Source organism: Tamandua tetradactyla, chromosome 11 (assembly GCF_023851605.1).
Source record: "Tamandua tetradactyla isolate mTamTet1 chromosome 11, mTamTet1.pri, whole genome shotgun sequence".
Taxonomy (NCBI): domain Eukaryota; kingdom Metazoa; phylum Chordata; class Mammalia; order Pilosa; family Myrmecophagidae; genus Tamandua; species Tamandua tetradactyla.
In genome coordinates, this window is record NC_135337.1 from 92,081,838 (window position 1) to 92,104,797 (window position 22,960).

The 22,960-nt window shown below is 38.1% G+C and overlaps 2 protein-coding genes across 3 annotated transcripts in view; both read left to right on the forward strand.

Moving 5' to 3' along the window:
* ZNF846 (zinc finger protein 846) overlaps positions 1-22,960 on the forward strand; it is a 112,163-nt gene that overhangs the window by 40,441 nt on the left and 48,762 nt on the right. Inside the window, 1 exon segment of the mRNA XM_077121901.1 lies at positions 568-572. Coding sequence (XP_076978016.1) covers positions 568-572 — 5 coding nt within the window.
* Positions 1-22,960, forward strand: part of LOC143650738 (zinc finger protein 556-like) — a 124,937-nt gene that overhangs the window by 1,018 nt on the left and 100,959 nt on the right. For both annotated transcript variants that reach the window (XM_077121900.1, XM_077121899.1), the window contains exons 2-3: positions 9,737-9,803; positions 9,900-9,998. The gene's annotated coding sequence lies outside the window, so the exon portion shown is untranslated. The remainder of the gene's footprint in view (positions 1-9,736; positions 9,804-9,899; positions 9,999-22,960) is intronic.

Below are 22,960 nucleotides of genomic sequence, written 5' to 3' on the forward strand. Positions count from 1 at the left end.
TCTAAAAGAGTGTGATTAATCTAATTATTTCAAAATCAATGAGCTCATACAATTTTTGTCCTTTTGTGTCTGGGTCATTTCACTTAACATGATGTCTTCAAGGTTCATTTTGTTGCATGTGAACTTTTTCGACCTGTGCCTTCCAAACAGGGCTTCAAACAGGGCCTTCCAGAAGAGACAAGATGGAAGGTTCATGATATTAGTGCTAGAAATTAGAATAAAATTTCTCGTAAACCGGATATTTGAACTAAGTGTATGTTTTCTTTTGAAAAATTTTAGATCCAAAGAAAATTTGCATATCCAGGACATTGAGCACCCATTGTAGATTCACAAGTTTTTACATTCTGCATGTTTTGCTTTATTTATTTTTTTCCCTAGGTATGTAAATACATTTTATGCTGTACTCTTTGAGAATAAGTAAGTTGAAAATAAGTTGCTGACATGACACTTGGTCTTTAAATACTTGATAAGGCATTACTTAAAGATAAGGATTTGTCCCACTAAAACCACAATACTGGGGGGTGCAAGGGTAGTTCACTGGTAGAATTCTTGCCTGCCATGCGAGAGACTGGGTTCGATTCCCAGTCTCCCGCATGGCACTCCTCAAACAAACAAACAAGCAAACAAACAAATGAAAAACCAAACAAACAAAAATTTAGCAAATGATGCTGCAATAAGGAAACACTCACATGGAAAAACAATGAAATATAACCCCTGCCGTACAGCTAAAACAACAGCAGCAGCAACAACAACAAAAAAACGCAAATGCAATACCATTATTTCACCCAAGAAATTTAAAATAATTCAATAATGTCATCTCATCTGTCACCTATCTAATAACTATAATTATCCATATTGTCCCAAAATATATATTTTGAGTATTTTTGATCTAGGACTCATTCATGGTTTATATTTTGCAATTATTTGTTTTGTTTTTTAGTGTCTTTTAACCTAGAGTAGTGGCTACTGTTTCTCTCTTTATGTTGACTTTTTGAAGAGTCACACATCCTTTTTAAAGGTTTTATATTTCTGATCGTCTTCTCATGGTGTGTTTATATTGTTCCGCCATTTCTTATGTTTCCTGTAAATTTGTTCAGAGCAGGGGTCGGTAAACTTTTTTCCTGTAAAGGGGCAGATAGCAAAACTATGGGCTCTACCCACCATAAGGTCTCATGCCTACTGAGCTCTATTTTTGTGGTGAGCGAGTAGCCATAAACAGTAGTAAATGAGTGAACATGGCTGTGTTCCAATAAAACTTTATTTAAAAAACAAGCATATGAACTATAGTTTGTTATCATCTGGTTCGAGAGGCTTCAGAAGATCATTTTCAAATTTGTAGGCGATGTTGTATGCTTCAAGTGGCATCCCATCAGGAGGACATAAATTTTTATCTTCCCTTCATTGGTGATGCTGAGTTTGATTACTTGGGTAAGGTAGTGATAATCAGAACACTCAATTTGAAAGATAAACTTTTCCTTTTGAATTAGAAAGTATTCTGTGGAATGATATATTTTTTAGTTTATTAAGCATGCCAACATACAAACACAAACATTCTTACTGTATGATCATTCCATTCTTACTCACAATATCATCACATAGTTGTATATTCATCATCATGATAATTTCTTGGAACATTTGCATCAGTTCAGAAAAAGAAATAAAAAGAAAACAAAAAAATTCATACATACCGTACCCCTTACCCCTCCCTTTCATTCATCACTAGCATTTCAATCTACTAAATTTATTTTAACATTTGTTCCCCCATTATTTATTTATTTTAATCCATATGTTTTACTCGTCTGTCGATAAAGTAGATAGAAGGAGCATCAGAAACTCGGTTTCACAATCACACAGTCACACTGTGAAAGCTATATCATTACCCAATCATCTTCAAGAAACATGGCTACTGGAACACAGCTCTACATTTTCAGGCACTTCCCTCCAGCCTCTCCCAATATACCTTAACTACAAAGGTGATATACATATATAATGTGTAAGAATAACCTCCAGGATAACTGCTCAACTCTGTGTGAAACCTCTCAGCCCTTGACACTTTATTTTGTGTCATTTCTCTCTTTCCCCTTTTGGTCAAGGAGGTTTTCTCAGTCCCTTGATGCTGAGTCCCAGCTCATTCCAGGATTTCTTTCCCATGTTGCCAGGAAGGTTTACACCCCTGGGAGTCATGTCCCATTTGGAGAGGGGGAGGGCACTGAGTTTGCTTGCTGTGTTGGCTGAGAGAGAGAGAGAGAGAGAGAGAGAGGCCACATCTGAGCAACAAAAGAGGTTCTCTGGGGGTGACTCTTAGACCTAATTTTAAGTATGCTTAGCCTGTCCTTTGTGGGAATACTTTTCATATGAACAAACCCCAAGATTGAGGGCTTGGCCTGTTGCTTTGGTTGTCCCCAGTGCTTGTGAGAATATCAGGAATTCTCCACTTGGAGAAGTTGAATTTTTCCCCTTTCTCACCATTCCCCCAAGGGGACTTTGCAAATACTTTTTTATTCACTGTTCAAGTCACTCTGGGATTTATCGAGCCATCACTGTGGACAAACCTACAAACTCTCATGCCCTACTCAAAGTTCCATGTACGTATGGTGTTCAGTTAAACTGTCCACATAAGTTATATTAGGAAATGCACTAGTCAAAATATAAATTTTGCACCAAATAGACATGTTTTTGCTTTAGTCTTTCACATAAATTAAAGTTTTAAAATATAAATCACCATCTATTTTCGATACCCTGCAATATTGACATTGCTTTGTTTTTCCTCATGCGAAAACATTTTTTAATTTGTACATTTAGTTGCTATCATTGTGCACTCTAGGCATTCCTAGATTGTACTATCTCAGTCTTTATCGTCTATCTTTCCTTCTGATCTCATTTGTGCTCCCAGGCCTCCTCCCTCTATCATTTTCACATTCAGCTTCATTCAGTGTACTAGCATTATTGTATTACAGTTTGGTAATGTGCTATCCATTTTTGCATTTTTACAATCAGTTCTGTTGCACAATCTGCATCTCTTCAGCTCCAATTACCCAATATCTACCCTATTTCTATCTCCTGATGGTCTCTGTTCTTAGCTGAAATTCTCCAAGTTCATTCACTAATGTTAGTTCATATAAGTGATACCATACAGTATTTATCCTTTTGTTTCTGGCTAATCTCACTCAGCATAATGTCCTCAAGGCCCATCCATGTTGTTACATCATAACTTTATTCTGTTTTATAGCTGCATAATATTCCATTGTATGTATATACCACAGCTTGTTTAGCCACTCATCTGTTGATGGACATTTTGGCTGTTTCCATCTCTTGGCATTTGTAAATAATGCTGCTATAAACATTGGTGTGCAAATGTCCATTTGTGTCCTTGCCCTCATGTCCTCTGAGTAGATACTTAGCGATAGTATTGCCAGATCATGTGGCAATTCTTTACTTAGCTTCCTGAGGAACCGCCAAACTGCCTTCCACAGTGGTTGTACCATTTTACATTCCCCACTAGCAGTGGATAAGTGTGCCTCTTTCTCTACATCCTCTCCAGCACTTGTCGTTTTCTGTTTTATAGATAATGGCCATTCTTGTGGGTGTGAGATGATATCTCATTGTGATTTTGATTTGCATTTCCCTAATAGCCAGGGAAGTTGAGTGTCTTTCCATGTACCTTTTGGCCATTTGTATTTCCTCTTCTGAGAAGTGTCTGTTCATGTCTTTTGCCCATTTTGTAGTTAGGTTGTTTGTCTTTTTGTTGTTGAGTTGAACAGTCTCTTTATACATTCTGGATACTAGACCTTTATCTGATATATCATTTCCAAATATTGTCTCCCATTGTGTAGACTGTCTTTTTACTTTCTTGACAAAGTTCTTTGATGCACAAAAGTGTTTAGTTTTGAGGAGTTCCCATTTCTTTCTTTCTTTCTTCAGTGCTTGTGCCTTGGGTGTAAGATCTAGGAAACTGCCTCCTATTATAAGATTTATAAAATATTTCCCTGCATTTTCTTCTAAAAGTTTTATGGTTTTATATTAATTTTAGGTCTTTGATCCATTTGAGTTAATTTTTGTATAGGGTGTGAGATATGGATCCTCTTTCATTCTTTTGCATGTGGATATCCAGTTCTCTAAGCACCTTTTATTGAAGAGACTGTCCTGTCCCAGGTGAGTTGGCTTGACTGCCTTATCAAAGGCCAGTTGTCCATAGATGAGATGGTCTATATCTGAACACCCTATTCGATTCCATTGGTCAGTGTATCTATCCTTATGCTAGTACCATGCTGTTTTGACCACTGTACCATAAGTGATAATTCAAATGAGCTGTGCTTTGTGCAGAGAAACAATAGCCATCAAGAGGCACAATACTGCCATAATTGGGGTTTACAATTTGTTTTGGAGGAGGTACTTTAAATGAATAATGGTAAGTGTGGTATGTGGATGTAGGGAAGGCTTAATATGAGAGAACAGGGAAAACTTATTGGTATGAATTGATATTTGAGAACAAAATGATTTTGAGAACAAAAAAAGATTTAACTGGTCAGAGAGTTGAGCTAGTTTGAGTGGGTAAGAACACTTCAGGTGAAGGGAACATCATGAACAAAATTCCAGAGAAGCTGATTATTTTTGAGAATTTACTGACCTGAGGAAAGATAGGGTTGGCTGCAGCTGAGCAGACAAAGAATGACTGATAGGAAGAGTATTGGAGAACAGGGCAGGACCAGGGGAATGACTTATTCTAGATTATATTCTGAGGCCACAGGAAACTGGAAATGTTTTAAACTGGAAAGTGATTTGAATCTGTTTATAACTGAGATAGAACTAATGAGAATGGACTTCAAGAAAGATGAGGACATGTAGACGAGACAGAAGCTTACGATGAATAAGTTTTAAACACAGTTGTGGTAACCTGGGCTTGGAAGGTGTTATGGAAAACAGAATAAGTGAAATGACTTGAGAATTTTGTAGAAGGTAATGAGAGGATTCGTCATTCCGTTATCTGTTTGTTCACTGGAGGATATATACATCACTTGATGAGTGCAAGAATGGTTAAAGCATAGTGAAAAAATTGAACTCAGCTGTTATAATGGAATTTATAAACTAATGGAGAATGCAGACATCTAACTGAGGAAATAAATATTTCATAGCTGTAGTCTCCTTTCAGTCTATGAATTTGCATATTCTAGCTGTTTCATATAAGTAGATCCATACAATGCATACAATAATAAGGGTCTGACTTATTTCACTCAGCATAGTATCTTCAGGATTCATTCATTTAGTGGCATGCATAAGAGCCTCACTGCTTTTTATGATTGAATAATGTTCCATTGTATGTATATATCACATTTTGTTTATCAGTTAATCTGCTGGTGGATATTTGGGTTGCTTTCATTTTTTGCTCTATGTGAATAATGCTGCTGTGTACATTGAAGTACCCCAATATCTGTCTGAGTCCTTGATTTCAGTTCTTTTGGGTATATACTTAGACATGGGATTACCAGGTTGTATGATAGTTCTATGTTTAGCTTTTTGAGGAACCACCAAACTCTTCTCCAGCAGCTGTACAATTTTACATTTCCTCCAACAGTGCACCAAGGGTCCTCTTTCTCTGCATTCTTGCCAACATTTGTTGCTTTTAGTTTTTAAAATAATGGCCATTGTAGTCAATATGAAGAAGTAGTTTGTGGTTTTGATTTGCATTTCCGTAATGCAAATGACCAATGAAACTGAGCATCTTTTTAATTGCTCATTAGCCGCAGTATATCTGTTATGGAGAAATATCTGTTCAAGTCCTTTTCCCATGTTTCAGTTGTGTTGTTTGTCTTTTTTATTGTATTGTAGGAATTGTTTATATATCTGGATTTTAAGCCCTTATCAGATACACAGTTTCCAAATGTTTCCCCCCATTTTATTGGTTGCCTTTTCACTTTCTTGATGGTGTCCCTTGATGCATAAAAGTTATTAATTTTGATAAGTTCAGTGTATCCGTTTTTGTTTTCTTTTACTGTTCCTGCTTTTGATGTAAAGTCTTAAGTATCCATGGCCTAATAAAGATCCTGAAGGTCTTTCCCTTGCTTTATTCTAAGAGCTTATAATTTTAGCTCTCGTATTTAAGATATTAGTCCTTCTTGAGTTAATTTTTGTAGATGGTGTGAGGTAGGGGTCCACCTTCATTCTCTAGTATGTGGATATCAAATTTCTAAGCACCATTCATTGAAGAGACTATTTTTTCCCCATTGAATGGACTTGGCACCCTTATCAAAAATCAGTTGAGGTGGTGCAAGGGTAGTTCAGTGGTAGAATTCTTGCCTGCCATGCAGGAGACCTGTTTTCATTCCCAGAGTCTGCACATGTCAAAAACAATTAAAGAAACAAAATCAAAATATCAATTGATCATAGATGTGTGGATTTATTTATAAACCCTCAATTCTATTCCATTTTTCTGTTTCTGTTCTGTGCCAATAACACTGTTCTGGTTACTGTAGCTTGTAGTAACTTTTAAAATGGGAAGTTTGAATCTTTCAATTTGTTTCTATCTTTTCAATATGTTTTTGCCTATTTTAAGTCTATCAAATTATTAGTAGTCTCCTCCCCAGTAGATTGCCTTTGGTGGGCATTTACATGGGACCAAATATCTTTCCATTCTGTGCTCATTCAGAGAGGTCCATCTACAGACTTTCTTTTCACCAATCTTCCAACCTCTTTCCTTCCATGTTCCTGACTATTAAGCCAAACCATTGACAACTGCTTGTAAGTCAGTATGCATCCATACTTCTTTCCTTTTCTCATGCCAGTCCCTGTGGCCAAGCAAATAAACTGCTTGAAGTTCTGTCACTGGGAAGATTTTTCTTTACCAATATTCTTCATGGTTTCCCCTCAATAGGGTTCCAGCTATTCACATTTGTCTGGAACTAGCATATTGTGCAGACCCATCTGCAAACCATATTTGGTCTCTGTCAGCTGGGCATAAGGAATATCTTTGCTATAAGTGTGGATTCAGAGATAACATTGCAGTTAGAGTTGGTGTTGAAAGCGTCTCTGCAACCTGCTCATACAAATTACTTATGGAACTGCATAGTCTTGGTCTCTTATGTGTCATTTTGATTAGATGATAGATTGCTACTGCATAGGCCAAAACTTATGGCTCTTTGGGTCAGAGAGCACCAGTTCATGATGGAAAGAGCAAACCACTTGGTTACCTGATATCCTATGATTAATACTTCAGTCTCTACAAGGCCTAGTGGCATGCCAGAAGTTGTTTCTCAAAAGGAAAATAGTTAACTGCACAAGAGGACATAGATTTGCTCCAAGCTACTTGGAGTCTGAGCTGTCATTCTCCTGTTGGTGCTTGCCACAGGCATCCAACACCATCCTATTTACCACAGACAGTTTGAATATCATTACGAATCTTGGATCATATGGACCATGTGCTTGAACAGGTTGTACTATAGTCTGAACTTGTGCATACTGTAGCTCTTTCCTGCTTTGGTCCCACTCAAAACTAGAATCCTTACAGGTCACTCTAAGTGGGTTAAAGCATATTCATGTGGGTCTGTGTTGCCTCCCAAATCTAAAAGGTCTACCATCTTCTGCCTCTTTTGGGGCAGAAGATGGTATGGGAAATTTGTCTGTCATCTCGGAGGTGATATCTTGACATGATCCAGACTACTAAAATCCCAGAAAGTTCATCGAGTTGGCTGGCTCCTGGATTTCCCACTCTTCACTTTACATATGTCTTGTAAAAGCTTCTAATAATAATAATAATAAGCCAGACACAAAAGGACAAATATTGCATGATCTCCTTGATATGAAATCATTATAATAAAGGTTACCAGGCGATGGGGTGGTGATAGGGAATGGGAAAGTAAGGCTTAAAATATACAGGGTTCCTATGTGGAACCTATTATTATTTTTGGTAATAGATGGTAGTGGTGGTAGCCAAACACTGTGAATATAATTATTAGTACTGAAATGTATACCTGAATGTGTTTAAAAAAGGAAATGTTAGGTTGTATATATGGTAACAGAATAGATATTTTAAAAACCCATGGAACTCCACTCCACACATACAGTAAAACCCAAGTTATACATGGACTATAGTTTATTGTACAATTATAAAAATGTGCTTTCATCAGTTGTAACAAGTGCTCTACATCAAAGTATTAATAATAGGTTGGTATATGGGAATCTTTATGTTATCCATGATCTGTAGATCCATAGCATCTCTAATAAAGAAAAAAGAGTATCCCAAGTATTTGCTACTTCCTGCTCTTTAGAACCAGTCAGCATAATGTTGTGGTAATGGTGCAGGGTCCTTATCTCAAAAAAGGGACTCTCAGCCTGTGAACTTCTTTAGGTTGAGAAATTGTGTAAGATACCATGATTCTCCACTGTGGTGACTCAAGTCAGGTTATTGGCTACCAGACTTCAGACTTTCTTTAATATAGATCAAGCAACATTTTTGTACAGGCATTTGCAAATTACAACCAATGGGCCAAATCTGATCTTCTCTCTGTGTAAGTTAAGTTTTATTGGAACGCAACTGTGCTTATTTGTCTGTATGCCTTCTACTACTTCTTTCCTGCAACATTGGTAGTGTTGAGTAGTACAACAGAGACTGCATGGCCCATAATACCTTATATATTTACTTTATGGTCCTTTACAGAAAAAGTTTGCTAACCCTTGCTCTGGAAGACCGTCCATTTTGTTTCATTTATAAGAATACTGTGATCAGTTAGCCAGGTGTTTGGGGTGCAGACAAGCTGTGTCTGGTTGGTGGTTGTGCAGAAGAAGTCTGTACCCTCCTGTGTGTGGGAGGTCCCTGTTGGAACGGCCATGGGAAGGTTGGACCTGGCCTTCAAGGTTGCTGAGGGACTCCACAGTTTGCACACATGGTGGGGGCAGGCACAACTACATGTCCTCACTCCTGCCCAATGATGCAGCAGCCAGAACCAGCATGAGACCTCCCTTTTTACTTCCTGCAACATATTTCCAATACCTTTTACTGATGAAACTTAAAATAGCGTTCATTATCAAAGAGAAATGCTTAAAGAATCTCACTCTATTATTGCAAAGCAGATATCAAAAGGGTGAACTTAGTCTTGAGAGGAATAAATTGAAAATTGGTACAACTTATCACTAACTGATAAATCAGTTATTTGTCTGTTTATTGTCTCTCCTGCCCGAAGGGAATGTGAGATTCCTAGGACTGTGACATTTTCTGTATAATTCACTGCTTTCTTCTCAGTGCCTAGTAAATTGCTTGGCACAGAGAAGGCCCTTAATAAATATTTGCTGAATGAATGAAGGAAGAAGCCAGTGGTAATAACTTGAAGAGAAGCAAGTGAACTCAGGAATTAGGAAGGTCTAAATTAAATAAAATATTTTATATTTTTCATCTTCATAATGCCCAGCAAAGATTCATTTTCAGGACATATTTGGGAATAACAAAAACCACAAGAATGTATTGATTATGAAACAAACTATCCTCAAATCTGCTTCTTTAGCACTGAAGTCTGGCTCATGATGTCATAACTGGGGGGCGTTGTGTCGGTTTCTAATTCTCTTTGAACCTATTTCTTGAGCTATTACATGGTGATAATGATTCTGAATTTGGAGGGTTGTTAGGACAATTGAAGGAGCTTATATATATGCATAGATTCTAACAGAATCTCTAGCACATAGTAAGTATCCAGGAAGTAAAATATATTTTTAAAATTTAAGTTTTATTTTTCATATTCATATTTTACAGTTTTCTACAGTTTTTAATGTATCTTCTGCAGAGAGAAGGCCAAAGAATGGTGTTTGATGACTAACAGGTAATGCCTGTTGCTTAACGATGGATATTTTGAGACAGGAATCCAGACACCACTGTACCTTGAGGGTTACAGTCAGCCTATCCTCTATCCTCACAGACTGCCATGAAGGAACCTGGGAAACAGGAGGAGTGTTTAAGCACATTATACTATTTTAGCCTCAGAGGAAGGCAGCCATGGATGCATCCACTGCATGTGGTAAGCCCCTGCTTCTCCCTTTCAGGTATTCTACTTGAGGTTATTCTAGCATGGTAGGTTACATGCTCAGGGACTGAGCAGTTATGCTGGCGTCATCTAAGAGGTGCTAAGTGGGTCAGAGGATATACAAGTCTGTTTCTGCCATTTGGGATAGAAGGATTTGCGAGTGCTTTGAGGGTTAGGTGCTGCATATTCACATTAATAGGTTGTATCTTAATGATTGAATACACAGCTCATACTCTGGATTTCAGTTTCTGTGCCTAAACCTAGATTATTAACTTCTTCATTTTGAGTAGTAGAAACTCAGATCCCCTTTTCTGGCTCAGGTAAACCAGGCTGCCTTGGCATTTAGGAAGTGATATGTTTGTGGTATTTCATATGCTTGGTGTAGAACAGCTTCTAACTACGTGTGCAGGATTATTGTGGACGAGCTTGGAATTTCATGCTGTTTTTCTTCTTCCTGAGGTTGTCTTTCTCAGGATGCTTTCTATCTTCATGTGAAGAAAATTGAGGAAGCAAAGGATGATGGCTGGGTTGCTGTCAGATTCTTTCCAGGCAAGTGGAAATTTGACCTTGTTCCTGGAAGGTAGCCATGTTGCTTGTAATGACCTCAAGCTTCCTAAAAAAAGTATGACCTCTGTCAGGGACTAAGTCCCATGTGCATCTTTCGAGGACCCTTGGCATCTCATGCAGTACAGGATTACACTGGAAACAATCCTGTCATCTCAATGCTTATACTAATTGTGATCCCCAGTCATGCTTATGTGCTTTCTGCTTTGCTGAGTGCTCTGTCAGACATTAAGATGATGAAGTGTCTAATATCATGGAATTTGTTCTGTCACTATGGAAATAGTTCATTCATTTTTCAGATTATGTAGAGACTGCAGTGTGCTCAGTTCTGGCTGCAAATTTCTGGTAGAAGGAACAGCCTAGAAGTGGTGACCTGCCTGCAGTCACGTGTCAGTGGTACTAGTGAAGCCACTTGATTGCCTGAGATCACCAGGTCATGTATGTAGATAAAGAGGGGAGGAGGGCTGAAGACTCAGCCCTGGAGTAGGTGATGGAAGCCTACAGAATCCTGCCAAGCCATCTTCTCAACCTTTGCCAATCTCTTATTCATCTTTCCCTGAACTTTAGAGGAGATGGTTCTACATTAATGTCAGCCTATGTGTAATGATTTAGAGCTCAGGGACCTTCTGGGATGTTGCTCTGAAATTCTCCCAGGAGGAGTGGACTTTTCTGAGTCAAAGACAGAGAAATTTCTACAGAAATGTGATGCTGGAGAACTGCAAGAACGTGGTCACGCTAGGTAAGGCATCATTAATTTGTTTAGTCCTTTATGGAATGAATTTTTTTAAGTACCTGTGTGGGCAAAAACAGTGGTTAAGGAGAAAGAGGGGTTCCTGTCCTCATGGCTTTACTGTCTGGTGGCTTCCCCATGAAAATGAAGGTTTATTAAAATCAGTAACTTTATTTCCTCTATGGAGAACAAATGGTAGGGCTAATTAAATATATAAAAGTGTGATCCTGTCCCTCCTGACAGGCCAGGTGCCCGAAGTGCTGGATAGAGATTGTCCACACTCCTGTGAACATAGCACTGTGAACTGCGTGGAGTGTGTGGGCCCCATCTGCACCTTATGTGGCCTTGGGGTCCACCATAGATTTTGTGGGCTGGCACTTTGCAGGTGGTGTATACCAGCCAGCTCTGCTCCCAATTGGTAAATTCGCAGACAAACTTAAATGGATAGCAGCAGGAAATGGTATTGGAATGGTGGGAATCAACAGTTTTGTGCAGAATGCTTTTGGGAGATGTTTACTGTAGTCTTCCTGGAGTTGGGACAAAATTATACCAACAAGATGAGTTTGGTGCTTTGCAAAGTGTGAAAGCTACTAGTGAACTCAATTCTGTTCGTCAGGAGAAGTGATGGAAATGAATGACTCTCTTGCAGAAAACCCAGAACCTCTCAGAATCTTATTATGAAGATGTTGGCTGAGCAAGATGACACTTAGTAATACTTCAGAACCTGATGAACTGAATGAAGAAACATATGAAAAATACATCAGATCTATTGAGTGAAAATGGAACACCTAAATAAACTAGTCTGAAGCAACTTAATTCAGTGTAGTTTTAAATTAGTGGTGGATAGAAGATTTAAAATAGCAATTTTTAGCAATACCAATGGATACACAGAAATTACTTGTTGCAAATATACTATTGAAAGAAAATACCCCTTACTGTCTTATGATTGCAGCTAAATATATTATGCATCTTTTTCATAGTATATATGATTTTTAGGCTAGTATCTAATTATATTCAGAATTATAAAGTTGTGGTATAAGTTTCTTATAAAAATAATGGAACTCAAGGGTAACAATGTTATCTGAAGGCTTACATAATGGCATAACTATTGCTTACATCCATCCCTGGATTTGGGTCAAAATAGTTAATAATCTTTCTATTGAAAATAACTGGGAGTGGAGATAGTTTTTTCTTAGTTGTACAGTGTCAGGTGAAGTATAACACTATCTTAATTTTGCTGAATATGCAAAATTTGCTATTTTTATACAGTGACCCAACATCCTTGCTGCACAGTAAGAAGCAGTTTAATAATAATAAAATAGCCAACATTTTCATTTAAAAATGTTGAACTTTTAGGGTTTCAGTGTTTAAAGATCCTTCATCCAAAACTTTTGAGGCACAGGGAAAGTGTCTGTATTTAAACTTTTTTTTTAAAGAACTTTTCTATATTCATTAGAAGTTTGGCTGGTTAGTGTGCTATTTCTTAAGTTAGATTTGACAGGGGAGGACAAAGTATATGCCTGATTTATGGACAAGTTTGTCATTAACTGCACAGTCCTCTTCCCTCATGTATCTTTCACCTTCAGCAAAGTACCAATTATGCAAATGCAGACTGATCTGTTGTTGATTGGAAGGAGGACACCTGAGAATAGTGAAAAGAAGCATTCTCCAGAGTGAGTAAACAGGGCCGCTGTATGCTATTATGAAGAGCAACCCTAGACTGGGCAAGAGCAGAACATTTGACATTGTTTTAGGAAATTTTTAAGGTATATCTTTTCTAAGAAGACTGAGGCAATTTGATTTCTGAGATTCCTCATGTAGATTCAATTTCAATATGAATGACTTTTATTTCTTTTTCTTGCTAGTTCTCCCAGCAGAATGTTGAGTAACAATGGTGATAATGGGCATTTTTGTCTTGTTTCATAGAGGGAATATTTTTCGGTCTTTCTCCATTGAGTATGGTGTTAGCTATCGGCCTTTCATATTTTCTTCTTTATCATGTGGAGGTAGTTTCCTTCTATTTCTATCCTTTGAAGTGTTATCATCATAAAAGGATGCAAATTTTTTCAGATGCCTTTTCTGTCAGTTGAGATGATCTTGTTTTTCCTTTTTGATTTATTGATGTGGTATTACATTAATTGATTTTAATTGGTATTAATGTGGTGTTTCATTAATTGATTTTCTATTGTTGAACCAGTCCAGTGTACCTAGAATAAATCCCACTCGGTCATAGTGTGTAATTTTTTTTTATGTGCTGTGGGATTTGATTTGTAACTATTTTGTTCAGTAATTTTGCATATATATTCATTAAAGAGATGGGTTTGTAGTTTTATTTTCATGTAGCATCTTTGTCTGGCTTTGATATTAAGGTGATGTTGTTTTCATAGAATGAACTAGGTAGCTTTCCCTCCTCTTCTATTTTTTTCAAAAGTTTGAGCTGGATTGGTACTAAATCTTTCTTGGTAGAATTCACATATGAGACCATCTTGACCTTAAGTTTTCTTTTTAGAGGGGAGCTTTTTGATGACTGATTCAGTCTCCTTACTTGTGATTGCTTTGTTGCGGTCTTCTTTTTGTTCTTGAGTCAATGTTGGTTGTTCATGTTTTTTTAAGAAGTTGTCCATTTCGTCTAAGTTGTCTTTTTGTTAGCATTGTTTTAGGATTATTTCTAGGGACTTGGTGAACTAATTCTTGCCTTACAGGTGCTATTTACCAAATGAGATATGAAAATAAATGCATTTTAAGAAATATAACGTGCTATAGAAATATTAGCAAATATGATTTAAAAAATTTTTAAATTATTATTTAAAAAATATAATAACAACAAACAAAAACATTTTTATGTGATCATTCTGTTCTACATGTATAATCAGTAATTCATGATATTATCACATAGTTGCATATTCATCATCACGATCATTTCTTAGAACATTTGCATCAATTCAGAAAAAGATATAAAAAGACAACAGAAAAAAATTCATGCATACCATATCCCTTACCCCTCCCTTTCATTGGTCACTAGCATTTCAATCTACTAAATTTATTTTAACATTTGTTCCCCCTATTACTTATTTTTATTCCATATGTTTTACTCGTCTGTTGATAAGGTAGATAAAAGAAGCATCAGACACAAGGTTTTCACTATTACACAGTCACATTGTGAAAGCTATATCATTATGCAGTCATCTTCAAGAAACACAGCTCCACATTTTCAGGCAGTTCCCTCCAGCCTCTCCATTAGGTCTTGACTAACAAGGTGATATCTATTTAATGCGTAAGAATAACCTCCAGGATAACCTCTCCACTCTGGAATCTCTCAGCCATTGACACTTTATTTTGTCTCATTTCTCTCTTCCCCCTTTTGGTTGCGAAGGTTTTCTCCATCCCTTGATGTTGAGTCTCAGCTCTTTCTAGGATTTCTGTCCCACATTGCCAGAAAGGTCCACATCCCTGGGAGTCATGGCCCACATAGACAGTGGGGAGTGCAGTGAGTTTGCATTTTTCATGCCCTAAACTTTGTTATTTCTTTCCTTCTGTTTGCTTGGGGTTAGTGTGCTGTTCTTTCTCAAGCTCCTCCAGGTGAGCAGTTAAGTCCCCTGTTTTTCCTCTTTAATCTTTTAAAATATAGGACTTTAGGGCAATGAGTTTACCTCTCAGCACTGCCTTTTCTGCATCCTATAAATTTGATAAATTATCTTCTAATTTTTATCTACCTTTGGATATTTACTAATTCTAATTAGTAATTTACTATTTTTTCCCTGTGACTCACTGGTTGTTTCTCTTCCATATATTTGTTAATTTTCCAACCTTCTACCTGTTACTGATTTCCAAGTTCATGGTATTCTGATCCAAGAAAGTGTTTTGTATAATTTTGAACTGTTTAAATCTATTGGACCCTGCTTTGTGACCAACATGTAGTCTATCCTGGTGAATGAACCCTGAGCACTTGAGAAAAAATTTATGTCCTACGGTTTTGGGGTTCAGTATTCTGTAAATATCTGTTAGGTCTTGTTCATTTATCATATTATTTAAGATCTGTTTCCTTATTGATTCTCTGTTTAGGTCTTCTACCCATTGACGAGAGTGCTGTATTGAAGTCTCCAACTATTACTGTAGAGGTGCCTACTTAGCCTTTCAGTGTTGTCAGTGAAGGCCTCATGTCTATTGGGGCACTCTGGTTCAGTGTTCAATATTGAACTCTGGTTCAATATTCATGATTGTTATTTCTTCTTGAGGAATTTTACCCTTTTTTAATACATAGTGTCCTTCTTTATCTCTTTTAATTGTTTTACACTTGAACTCTAATTGAATAGTATATTAGTGTAGCTATCCCTGTTCTTTTCTGTTTGTTGTTTGCATGAAATATCTGTTTTCAACGTTTCACTTTCAAACTTCTTTTATACTTGGGTCTAAAGTGAGTTTATTTTCGGCAGCATATAGATGAATCCTTTTTTTTTTTATCCATCTGCTAGTCTATGTATTTCACTGGGGGTGTTTAATCCATTAACACTTAATGTTATTACTGTAAAGACAGTACTTTCTTCAACCATTTTGTCCATTGTATTTTACATACCATATCTTATTATTTTTCTCTTTTTTACCCTTTTAGTTATCCTTGCCATTTTTATGCCCTTCTTCAAAACTTATGTCTCCTGCCTTTTTTTTTTTTTTTTTAAATCTGCCTGAGCATGTCTTTTAGTATTTCTTGTAGGGCAGGTCTCTTGTTCATGAACTCTTTCAATCTGTAAATATCTGTTTAGTTGAAAATATTTTAAACTCTCCCTCATTTTGAAGGACAGTTGTTATAGTTTGCTAGCTGCCTGAATGCAATATACCAGAAATGGAATGGCTTTTAAAAAGGAGAATTTAATAAGTTGCTAGGTTACAGTTCTAAGGCTGAGAAAATGTCCCAATTACAATACGTCTATAGAAATGTCCAATATAAGGCATCCAGGGAAAGATTCCTTGGTTCAAGAAGGCCTATGAAGTTCAGGGTTTCTCTCTCAATTGAGAAGGCACATGGCGAACCCAGTCAGAGTTTCTCTCTTATCTGGAAAGGCACATGGCGAACACAGTCAGGGTTCCTCTCTTATCTGGAAGGGCAGATGGCGAACATGGCATCATCTGCTAGCTTCTTCTCCTGGCTTCCTGTTTATGAAGCTCCCTGGGAAACATTTTCCTTCTTCATCTTCAAGGGTCGTGGGTTGGTGGACTCTGCTTCTTGTGGCTATGTCATTCTGCTCTGCTGTCTCTGAATCTCCTTCATTCTCCAAAATGTTTCCTCTTTTATAGGACTCCAGAAACTTATCAAGACCCACCCAAATGGGTGGAGACATGCCGTCACCTAATCCAGTTTAACAACCACTCTTGATTAACTCATATCTCCAGGGCGATGATCTGATTACAGTTTCAAACATACAGAATTGAATAGGGATTATTCTGCCTTTGTGAAATGAGATTTAGATTAAAACATGCACTTTCTAGGGGACACACATCCTTTCAAACCAGCACAACAGTTTTCCTGGATATAGAATTCTTGTTGGTAGTTTTTCTCTTTTTTTTTCTCAGAACACAGGGGTAACAAGGACATTGTCTATATTTTAGAACCACAGATAATCTTTGAGACCAAAGGAAGAAAGGTTTATTTGGTCTGGAACATAAATTTTTTGTAGCACATAATCTAACTCACCTTATCTGTATAGTTCATTTGAACAATTGAAACCCAGGGAATACAGAATAAGAAAGAGGTCCTTTAATCCTGTATAGCTTAATGTAATACCTGGATGCATCCTAGAATATATTAATCAGTTAATCAGAAAGTATTGGCAAAGTCCCTTGAGTGATGGGAGAAAAAATAGGGAACTATTAAACTTTACCATCAGGGAATCCCCTTGGTACTGTGTCAAACCTTAGGGACACCCAAATCAATAGGCCAAGCCCTTGATTTGGAGGCTTACTCTTCTGAAACTTATGTAGGTAGCAGAGAAGCTTAGCCTACCTACAGGTATGCCTAAGAGTTACTTCTGGGGAATCTTTTCTGTTGCTCAGATGTGGCCTCAGTCTCTCTAAGCCCAACTCTGCAAGTGAAATCATTGCCCTTCCCGCTATGAGGGACATGACATACAGGGGTGAAAGTCTCCCTGGTAGTGTGGGAGATGACTCCCAGTAATGAGTCGACCCCTGGTACCATGGGATAAATAATACCATCCTGACCAAAAGGGGGAAAAGAAGTATAACAAAGTATCAGTGGCAGAGAGAGTTCAAATAGTGTTGAAAGGCTACTCTGGAGGTCGCTCTTATTTAAGCTCCAGTTAGACATTGGTACCTATCATAACCAGTCAAATTCTAACCAAGGGCGGGCTACGGTGGCTCAGCAGGCAAGACTGCTTGCCTGCCATGCCAGAGGACTGGGGTTCGATTCCCGGTGCCTGCCCATGTGAAAAAAAAAAAAAAAAAAAGCTCCAACCAAAACCATTCCAGCCAATCCTAAAGAATGCTTCGGGAAATATATAAGCGTCCACAAGGGTTCCATGCACTATAGTAATTTTTCAGAAACCTACAACCTCCAGATGGGTCCCTGGACCAGATAAGTCCTGAAACCTAGAGGGCCCAGCCTCTCCAGGACATCAGATAGTTCCGTCTCCCTACCCCATATTAGTGACAGACCCTTCCAACATGAAAAAGTTCTAATGGTCATAGCTCAAACACCCCTACAGAGAGGGATAGAAAGATCAAAGGTGATGGTGAAGTTATACAGAGAAGATAGGATTTAATAAATGAATGAAATGAATATAATTGCTGAATCATTAAATTGATATCTCTTTTAGTCTCCAGTATCTTAGAGCAGATAGAAGTAAAAATATGAAATTGAAGAATTGTATAACCTATGCTGAACTCTGAAATACATTCTACAACTAATTGTGGTGCTGTGCTTTGGAATTTATTTCTTTTTTGTATGTGTGTTATTTTTCACAAAAAAGAAAAAAAAATCGATTGTGATGATAAAAAATATTTATGCTCTCTAGCCTCCTGTATTCTGGAGCAGCGTGAAGGAAAAACCTTAGATGATGGGATGATAGCCCATGACAAACTCTTGGATCTGTGCTTTGAAAACTACTGCCTTTTTCTTTCTTTCTTTGTATATATATTACACAATAAAAAAGTTTTAAAGAATGTAAAAAACAAAATGAAACAAAACCATAGGACTGTACAATACTGTTCTAGATTGCTAGCTGCCAGAATGCAATATACCAGAAATGGAATGGCTTTTAAAAAGGGGACTTTAATAAGTTGCTAGTTTACAGTTCTAAGGCCGAGAAAATGTCCCAATTAGAACACATCTATAGACATGTCCAATCTAAGGCATCCAGGGAAAGATACCTTGGTTCAAGATGGTCAATGAAGTTCAGGGTTTCTCCCTCAAGTGAGAAGGCACATGGTGAACACAGAGTTTCTCTCTCTTTTGGAAGGGCACATGGTGAACATGGTCAGGGTTCCTCTTCATCTGGAAGCGCACATGGTGAACACGGTGTTATCTGCTAGTTTTCTCTCCTGGCTTCCTGTTTCTTGAAGCTCCCTGGCAGGCGTTTTCCTTCTTCATCTCCAAAGGTCGCTGGCTCGTGGACTTTCTGCTTCCTGGTGCTGCAGCATTCTCTGCTCTCTCCAAATCTTCTTCATTCTCCAAAATGTTTCCTCTTTTATAGGACCCCAGAAAGTTATCAAGACCCACCCAAATGGGTGGAGACATGTCATCACCTAATCCAGCTTAACAACCACTCTTGACTAAATCATATCTCCAGGGAGATGATCTGATTATAGTTTCAAACATACAGTATTGAATAGGGATTATTCTGCCCTTATGAAATGGGATTTAGATTAAAACATGCCTTTTCTAGGGTCAATACATCCTTTGAAACCAGCACATTCCACCCTCTGGACCCTAAAAAAGACATGTTTTCCCCATATACAAAATACATTCATTCTATAACAATATCAGAGAACCTTAAGCCATTTCAGTAGCAATATGCATGAAATACAAAGTTAGAAACATACAAACTCCTATCAAAGTTAGTTGCATGCTGTTGCTGTTACTTTCAATGCAGGCCTAGACAGTGCTGAGAATGAAAGAGAAAAGAGACTGGGATTAGGGGACCCCACTTCTCAGAGAAGTGCAGCCAAGTTTATTTAGAACTACACTTCTTTTTATACCCTAGATATGCATGTGAAAAGCCTTGTTCTATTTTCTAATTTTCCTTTATGTTGCTTATCACTTTTGGCAAGGTCAGCTAGTTCTTGCTAGTCTAAGCAATCTTGTTTTGTTTCTTTTAGCAAAACATGCTGTGTTAAAAACATTGTCTTCTGTCAAGTTCAGCAAGACTGTTTATCCTTGGACTTTGGCGCATACTCCCTGTTCTTTACTTTTGTCTTTTAACTTTTGTCTTTTTGGCTCAGTCTGCTGCTCTGGATTCATGTCTCACGCAGCGTTCTGGGACCCAAAATAGTAGCTCTGCACCTTCTGGAAAAAACACAAACATAACCTTTTCCCCACATTAAAGCAGGATCAGGTCCCTTCCATTGACCTGTCTGTAAATCACTCCACCTTTATGAATGTTGTGGGATGTGTGAGCTTTTAAGATTTAAAAAATTTAAAGTATAAAGGGCTAAGGCTAATCTTCACTGAGGGGAGATACAGTATTTTCCCCCTTTTTTGTTTTTTAAGCATTGATTTAAGAGAATGATGATCTCATTCAATAATGGCTTGTTCTTGTGGATTATGTGGAATTCCTTGGTATGAGAGATAAAGAAAATTTGTACAAAATGCTCATAAATTAAACTTTTTTTTTTGCTCTGCTAAAGGTATGGTAAAGAAGCAATCTTTAAATTTCTCATAGTAATAGAGCAGTTTTTAGGAATTATAATTGGTGTGGGCAAGCCAGGTTGTAATGACTCCATAGGTTGAACTACAGCATTAACTTTTATCAAATCAGTTAACATTCTCCGATTTCCCGATTTCTTTTTTATAATAAATACTGGAGAATTCCAAAGGCTATGAGATTCTTCTATATGTCCTGCTTTAAACTGTTCTTGAACTGAGTTAGAGCCTGTAATTTTTCCTGAGATAGGGGCCACTGCTCAACCCTTACAGGCTCATTTGTTTTCCAAGTTAAAGGTATGTGTTGGGGTGTTATGTCAGCAGTGGGCCCAATTATATATTTGGATTGCTGAAAAAGTAAAAGTACATTGCCAAGTCCAGCTCAAGCAACTGTCTAAGTCTGCACAACTAGTACCCATACATTTACTTAAAAAAGAATTCGTTTCCTCTTTTTTCCTGCATGAGACTATCCCATTCTGAATTATCACTATCAGTGAAGTCCTTTTCACCCTCTTTCATTTCCTTCCCTTCCTCTTTTATAACAGATTTTGTAATAATCAGTACCTCATCATTTTCCCCTTCTTCTGACTGTAGAGGATCCAAGGCAGCAGCAATCTGGCGGCATAAAGCCCATACATGGAAAGGCACTGCTTCCCTGTTTCGGTATGCTCACCGTAAAGCCCTATAACCAATTTCCATTGCTTAAGATTTAAAACATTATGTCCTTGAGGCTGAAACCAATAGCAATGCTTCTGTACCAAAGAAAAGAGCTGTAGTGCCTCTGAAGTCTTCATTGAGACATAGTTTTCAACAATGTTTTTAAGACCTGTGAGTACTCTTTCGAACGAGATGATTGATTACCCATTACCCTGATTCTACACGGAATGATACTTACAATTTTGATCTTCTAGAGATCTTCTGTGATTCTACGGCACTGGAACAAAGGAAACTAGTTGAGCCCCACGTTAGTCGCCATATGTTGCTGTTACTTTCAGTGCAGAACTAGACGGTGCCGAGAATGAAGGAGAAAAGAGGCTGGGATCAGGGGACCTCACTTCTCAGGGAAGTGCAGGCAAGTTTATTTAGAACTACACTTCTTTTTATACCCTAGATATGCATGTGAAAAGCCTTATTTTATTTTCTAATGTTCCTTTATGTTGCTTATCACTTTTGGCAAGGTCAGCTAGTTCTTGTTAGTGTAAGCAATCTTGTTTTGTTTCTTTAAGCGAAACATGCTGTGTTAAAAACATTGTCTCCTTTCAAGTTCAGCAAGACTGTTTATCCTTGGACATTGGCACATACTCCCTGGTCTTTATTTTTGCCTTTTAACCCTTTGCAGGTTGTTTTTCCATCAACAGGCATGGTCTGTTCTAAGGCAAAATTATCCTCTGGGTTTGGACCTTTGAAAACTCATGACAAGTTATTTGCTGCCAACATACAAAGGAGGAACAGTCATAGGATACATATACATGTTCCCATAGAGAGGAAGGGACACAGGGGTCACCAGATGCATGCAGTTTTGAAAACTCGGAGGGCAACGTCCATTAGATTTCAAAGTCTGAGAATCATTTATCTTCAGGGCTTTAGAAAGCAGTACTCCCACCCTTTCTAAAGGCCTGTGCAGAGGCCTGCCTCTTTCCAGATGCAACCTTGGGGGTTATTGGGGAGACCACCTTTTTCTCAGCTCCACCCTCTCCAAGCATTGGGGATGCACCCAGGCTCTCTGCCATCTCTGAGGCACACACTCAACCCCTCCATATGGTGGCAGCCAGGTTCTCCCCAACCCCCAAGGAATGTGCTTCACCCTCTCCAAGGCCTGAGAAGGCATGACTTTTCTACTGCCACGAGGTGGAAGGCCCATCATCTGCCTTCAAGGCAAACTCACCCTCTCCACGGGCTTGGGTGGGTCTGCTATCCTGGCCCAAGGCTTCTTGACTTCAGACTTCAGCCTCCATGATTTTGCCTCTGAAGTTATTTTTCCTCCAATGTGTACCTTCTCTGAACCCCCCAGTCTAGACTGGCAGCGGCTCTGTTTATACAGGTCCCAAAGCACTCTTGTCGGCTTTCTATGCAGTAGTGTTGGATCATGCCCATCAGATATAAGGAGTTTCCACAGATCCTTCCTGGATAACTCCAAGTCTGATCCTCTTTTTCTCTGAAATGGCTGACTGGTTCTACATTTGGTTAAATCCTCACACAGGGCACTATTCTCTGCGGTCTCCCTTTCTGGAGGCCCAGAATTTTCCAGGACATCATTTCTGGTTTCTTTGTAATCAAGAGTTCAGTTTTCAGCTTATCTCTCTCCTGTCGCATTTCATTATTAGCTGTGAGGAGAAAACAGGCTGCACTTTCCACATTTAATTTGGAGATCTCTTCTGCTAAATACTCAAGTTCATGGCTTTTAAAATCTGCCTTCCAGCAAAGCCACTAGTCAATTTTGCCAGATTATCTGCCATTTTAAGACAAGTTTCGTCTTCCAGTCTACAATAACACACACCACATTTCTGTCTAAGGCTTTATCAGAAGTGTCTTTAGAGTCCACATTTCTACCAACAGTCTCTTTAAAGCATTCTAGGCCTTCTATCAAGCTCCTCATAACTTCTCCAAAATCTTCCCCTTATCCATTTAAAAAGCCGTTCCAACATGTTTGGTATTTGCACTCTGCAGCAGCAGCACCCCACTCCTGGTACCAAAATCTATTCTAGTTTGCTAGCTGCTGGAATGCAATATACCAGAAATGGAATGGCTTTTAAAAAGAGGAATCTAATAAGTTGCTAGTTTACAGTTCTA